This window comes from Symphalangus syndactylus, chromosome 5, assembly GCF_028878055.3.
Source record: "Symphalangus syndactylus isolate Jambi chromosome 5, NHGRI_mSymSyn1-v2.1_pri, whole genome shotgun sequence".
Taxonomy (NCBI): Eukaryota; Metazoa; Chordata; class Mammalia; order Primates; family Hylobatidae; genus Symphalangus; species Symphalangus syndactylus.
The window spans coordinates 22,479,182-22,485,181 of record NC_072427.2 but is presented as its reverse complement, the minus strand read 5'-3'; the positions used below and the strand labels follow the sequence as shown (position 1 = coordinate 22,485,181).

Below are 6,000 nucleotides of genomic sequence, written 5' to 3'. Positions count from 1 at the left end.
GCTCTTAGCCAAGAGCATTAGGAGATTCCTGATGACCAGCCAGAGGGAGCCCATGTGGGTATATTATTAAGTCTGACTTGGTTAGATGAGAGATTGAGAGTCAGGCAAATGATGTGTGCTGAGCAAACCTGAAACCAAAGCCTAGATTGGGAGAAATTTTCACCTTCTCAAAATTACCAAACTCCATCAATTATGCACTCTACTGGCTACTTCTCATTACAAACTAAAATTTCTCCTAGCTTTAAAAACCAGCCAGAAATCACAACAGAATAACTCTCCCTTCATGTTTTTTTAAGAGATGAGGTCTGTTGTCCAGGCTGGAGTGCAGTGGTGTGATCACAGCTCACAGCAGCTTCGAACTCCCAGGCTCAAGCAATCCTACAAGCGCACTCCACCATGCCTGGCTCCTTCATCCTTTCTTGCTACTCCTTCTCCACTGCTGGCAATGAGCAATGAGTTGTCTATACTGCCTCCACATTTTCACCTCTTACTCACATCTCAATCCACCACTCTGGTGTCTTCCCAATACCATTCAGTGAAACAGTTCCCAACTGTTTCATCAGTGACTGCTCAATCACCAGGTTCAACAGACTCATCTCCTTCCATATCTCACTTGACCTCCTTGTGGCATCTACCCAGACATTTCCTTCCTTCTGGAAAATATTTTACTCCTTGGTTCCTATGACACTACATTCTTCTTCTACCTGAACCTTAGATGTTGGTGTTACCTGGCTCCAAACTTGGGCACTGCTTTTCTCATTTTACAGTTTCCTGGGCATCCTCCATTATGGTTTCAGTGACCACTTACATACTGATATCACTCAAAAGTCTACATTCTGTCTTGACCACTTTCTCTAAGCTGTGTATTCAGCTGCCCACTAACTATCTCTCTGGATGGCCCATGGAAATCTCAACACGTCCCAAACCACTCAAGATCTCATCTCCAAACCTGCCCATTCTTCATGGATTTCTGCACCTTGGTGAGTGTCAAAACTAATCATCCTGTTGCTCCAACCAGAAACCAGGGAATCAGTTTCTACTCTTCCTCCTTCCTACCCACCTACCACCCAAAGAATCAGCAAGCTGTATCTCAGCCCTTGTCTTCTCTCTCCTGGGGAGAGAATATCAATGCAGGTCCTGCCCCTAGCCTCTCACCCTCAAGTCTAGTCCCATGCTGGCCACCAAAGTAATGTCTAAACCTGAACTGTGATCACGTCCCTCCGTTGCTTACTGCCCTCCCCTGGTTGGCTTCCAACTGACAACTTTTCCCCTCTCATTTCTCTCCTCTTCCCTATATCCACCCCCTGCCCACAGGGAGGCTGGACTGCAGGGGCAAGCAGGCAACAGCTAGGGCTTTGACAGCTAGTCAGAGGGATCTGAGTTTGACATATGAGGATACAGAAATCATTCCACAGCTTCATGAGCAATGTGTGACATCATGGCAGCTGCATACGGTAGGTTCTAGGAGAGAGAGATGTTAGCAGATTATTACAACTGAGGCAAAGGGGACCTAGACTCATCTTCCACGGTGAGAAAAGAGGAAAAAAAAAATGAACCTGTAGGACAGGTGAGTACAGGTCAATACCAAAAAAAAAAAAAAAAAAACAAACAGAAAATCATGAGATGCAAGTAGTAAGGAAATGCATTAGTAAAGTAATGTAAAAGCACTACTAACAAAGTAAACAATCCACAGGAAATCTAGAGACTTTAAAGCCCCATCATAGGAGGCCCAGCACCACAGAACAAGAGCAGGGGTTAAAACACACACACACACCATTCTACAGGGCCAGCGAGGGGGGGCGGATGGTGGGGAAAACTTAGCTTCTGTAAAAGGGAGAGAGGACAGACACAAATGAGAACTGTCTTGTGACAAGGTGAGGGCCACAGAAAGCAGCATTTAGGAGCTATGCCAGCTGACCCCTTAAAGGAGGTGGGCTACAGCATGATTAAAGAAGCAGCATTCATTCATTGGACAAACTCCAAACGACTCCTTGAATTATTTATTCTACTTACTCCTCACAAAAGGGAGTGTTAGGAAGATTCTCACTCTCAAAATGTCTTTGAAAGCAGCCAGCTAGGGAATTTAGAGTAAAATAGTGGTAAATGAACATGTTGTTCTAGAGCTAATGAACTGTATACGCACATAAATCTCCAGAAAGGGATGCTAATTTCAAAAACGTTGTCCAAAAGGTGGCCAGGATTGGAAACAAGTGACCGGCCAGATCAAGTCCTTTTCACAAACACTGCAGGCCTATGAAACGCACACAGAGAGAAACATAACCGCTTATGGACTTTGGACTCATGTGGATCTAGGTTCGAATCCCGTCTGTGCCATTCAGCAAATGAGAAAACCTCCCATGACTCCGATTAAATAGCTTGCCCTAGGTGGGTCACACGGCATTGTTAAGGGCAGACCTGGGGCGAGAATCCAATAAGGTCGCTGACTCCGGACCGGTGCTCTTTCCGGCAGCTTGGTGCCCAGCAGAGGGTCCCCTCGCGCCGCCGTCCCCGGGCCTGGAGCGCCTTTGTCCCCCACTCACCAGAGTGCACCCGCGGAAGTGGCTGGCTGGGGGTAGCCAGGCGGGGGTCGAGTCAGCGGGAGGTGGGCGTGGGACCGGGGGGCGCGAGTGGGGAGAACCCCCAGAGTGGCGCGGACGGGAGGGGAAGGGGGCGGCCGGGTGGTGATTGGCTGGGCTGCGGCAAGCAGCTCCGGGCCAAGAACAAAAGAGAACAGGCGGCGGGCGTCCTCTGGAGTAGGCGCTCCCGCCCGCCCGGCGCGGGCTTCGGTGCTGGGGGAGGACGCGCCCACCGCCCGCCCGCCAGCCGAGCAGCCGGGCTGGCGCGCTCGGTTTCTCCGCGAAAGCCGGCCGTGTACCTAGGAATTAACCGGCCGGGGCGGGAGGGAAGGGGAGGGGAGCGGGAAGCGGGGCGGGAGGGGGGGATGCTGAGTGCGCGCGAGAACAATAATAAGATCGTGTTTGCGGTCGCTGCCCGAGAAGGAATTCGGAGCAGACGCCAGGCCCGGCGCTCGCGCCGCGCCCGGGAGCCCGGGAGGGAGGCCGGCGGCGGCGGCATGAGGCAGGCGACGCGGCGCTGGTAAGCAGCGCGCGCGGCGGCGGCGGCGGCGGCGGGGACCTTGGCGCGGCCGGACGCGGGCTAGCGCCGAACGGCCGGGGGCTCCCCTCCCCCGCTGCCGGGCCGTGATTTGCCGGGCCTGCTGCGCCCCCCGCCCACCCCTTGCCTCAGCCGCCGCCTGGCCGCTTCCCCTCGTCGGAGCGGCCGCTAGTCCGCCCGGCTCCAGGCCCGCGGGGAGCGCGGCGCAGTCCGTCGGCCCGCGGGGGGGCGGCCTCCCGGCATCTTCGCGGCGACCAAGGACTACCAGGCAGGGGAGCGGCTGGGATGGCGCGTCCGCGGCCCCGCGAGTACAAAGCGGGCGACCTGGTCTTCGCCAAGATGAAGGGCTACCCGCACTGGCCGGCCCGGGTGAGTACCGCGGCCGCGCGCGGGCCCGCCCGCCCACCATTTTCCCGTTCATGATGGCGCGCCCGCCCCCTTTCCCCATCGCCTCAGCCCCGAGCCCGCAGCTCGCGGCCGGCGGTGGTGAGGGCTGAGGGCGGCGCGGCACGGAGAAGACGGGGCCGGGGCTGAGGCAAGGGCTCCCGGCCGCGCCCGCACTCCGCCAGGGCGGCCATCCTTCCGCCCACTTTCGAAGGCGGGTCCGGCCCCCGCAGGCCCGACGCTGCCTTCCTCTTGGAAAGCCGGTGCCGACCAGGAAGCCACGCCGCCGGGCAGCGGGCCTGCGATGGAGGCTTCGGCTCCGGGCAGGGTCGTTGGTGGTTACCTTGGGTCCCGGGCGAACGTCTGGGCAGGTACGGCAGCGGGGTGAACGGCTGTCCGCGAGCCGGCGAGTGCCGGCGGGCAGTAAATCCTGGAAAGTGGTAGTGGTCATCCAGAGGCCAGCGGGAGCCTCTTGGCAGTCATTCATCCATCCCTTTGCCTTCCAGACTTGTTGAGTTTTCCCTGAGCGCGATTCCCGGTGCCCCGCCTGCCCTATCATTGTCCCGGGGTACGTGCCTCTCTGGTGCCCATCGTTCTTTTAAACCGACCTCTGATAGCCGAGAGCTTGCAGCCTAGCTCTGACTGGTGGGTCCAACAAGCTTCTTGTGCCTTTCCACCTCCATATTTGTTTTAGGTAGAATCTCAAACCTTATTTTTGGCCTCCTGCTACAGTCCACAATAGCTCTCTCTTCCTATATAACAAGGTTGTCGTTGGGCTCTTTTTCTAGAAAGCATCTGCATGTAATACATAGCATTCACAATTTTTATTAAGCCCTTTGAGGAAGACACACAACACTGCCATGTATGCTTTGTATTTTAGAAGAAATCCCTTTTATTTTTATTTTTGTATGGTTGGCAGTTGATTGCTTGAAATAAGAAATCTTGTGAAAAGAAGGGTCAAGGCATTCTAGAGATTATATTGGTATCCTTTAGGAACGGAAACAGGCATGGAGAAAATTGGCATAAATATAATGTGAGCTCTAAAATGTTGTATTGTAGTCAAGTGAAGATAGCAAGACCAAGAAAAAAAAAATACACCCATTCACAAAAGGAAGTGACATCACGAGTGGCCAGACTGAAATTTAGTGAAGTTGAAGTAATGGATGGACATAATCACTTTTTAAATATTTGGTTTGGCACGATTGTCAAATGGAAAGAACACTAGGCCAGGAATTGGGGGACCTGGTGTCTGGTTCAGGCTCTGTTATGGACTAATCATTTCAACTGTCTGCATATCCATTTCTGCAACTATAAAATCATCTCTAGGATCCTTTCCAACACTAACAACCTCAGATATCAAGAGGAAAAAACAGTCTTATTCAGGTTCCAGTAGACTGAAAATAGCTTCGCATCTGAACTGTAGGTTGTCCTTAAGATAAGGCAAAGTTTTTTAAGGTAGAATAACTGGTTATTTTTTATGCTGTAATACAGTATTGCTTAGAGAGGCAACATTTGTGACTTTAGGAGTCCCTGAATATATTTGTGACTTCAGAAAATCCCAGAATCTGTTCGCCAAGTAAGAAATGTATAGCTTTAGGGCATATGTGTATAAACAAAGTCAAAGCCAATTAAAGGTTACTATTACCAGTTGGTCATTTCCTGGTAACATAATGGCTTTTTAAAATCTTCCCTTTGAAAAATATCTTCTGATAGTCAAAAAGAAAATAGACTTAAAATTTCATTAATATGTTGCCTGCACAGGTTGGCCACCTGTAGTAATTTGTGAAACAGAAAAATCCTACAGAAGTGGTCTTAGTTGTATATCTAATTGTACATAAAATTCCTGGAAGTGATAATTCCAAATCAATGCAAAATGGAAAATAAAATGAGGAAACAATTAAGTTTTTAGATAAAATAGGTACAAGAAAGAAAAATCTGTATCTATTCACATGTAACGAGCTCCTCAAGAAACAACCTAAGACTCAAAAAAAAGAAATATTATTTTCTCGTGAGTGGCATGCTGCAATTTCCAAAGGTAAAGGTTAGAAAAAGATTTGGGTCCCCTTTTTTACAGTGCATATACTTCACATATGTTTTCATTTTTTTCATCCCAATTATATGAGGCATTATTCCCATTTTACACCTAGTTATAGCTGTGTAGATGGTAATGTTATAAAATACTAACTGGGAAAAAAAGTCTTGCTTATTGAAATTTCAAATATTATCACTTGATACGAAGGCCAGTCATGTGGGGATTAGATACTGTGGGGCGCCAAGGACTCAAACTTAGGAGGAAAACCAGGAGGAAACAGATTTCAGAGTTCATGTTGTAGGAACGCACTTTGTGTTAGAGCTGGTTCGTGCAGGAATGGAGAAGCAACTTCCTTGCTCTAGGGAAGATGTTTGGTCCTAGGCAGCCCTTTGTGAGGAATGTAGGTCAAGAGGATTCAGCATTCCTACAGGTTGGATTCAGCTCTTGGCTGGGCTTCACACTGTGACCTT

The 6,000-nt window shown here is 50.4% G+C and overlaps 1 protein-coding gene across 2 annotated transcripts in view; it reads left to right on the top strand.

Moving 5' to 3' along the window:
- The first annotated feature begins 2,987 nt into the window (after positions 1 to 2,987).
- Positions 2,988 to 6,000, top strand: part of HDGFL3 (HDGF like 3) — a 95,995-nt gene continuing 92,982 nt past the window's right edge. The window contains exon 1 of one of the 2 annotated variants that reach the window (XM_055277429.2): positions 2,988 to 3,483. In XM_055277429.2, coding sequence (XP_055133404.1) covers positions 3,400 to 3,483 — 84 coding nt within the window. In that variant the 5' untranslated portion in view covers positions 2,988 to 3,399. The remainder of the gene's footprint in view (positions 3,484 to 6,000) is intronic. The other variant, XM_055277428.2, reaches the window with a different exon arrangement.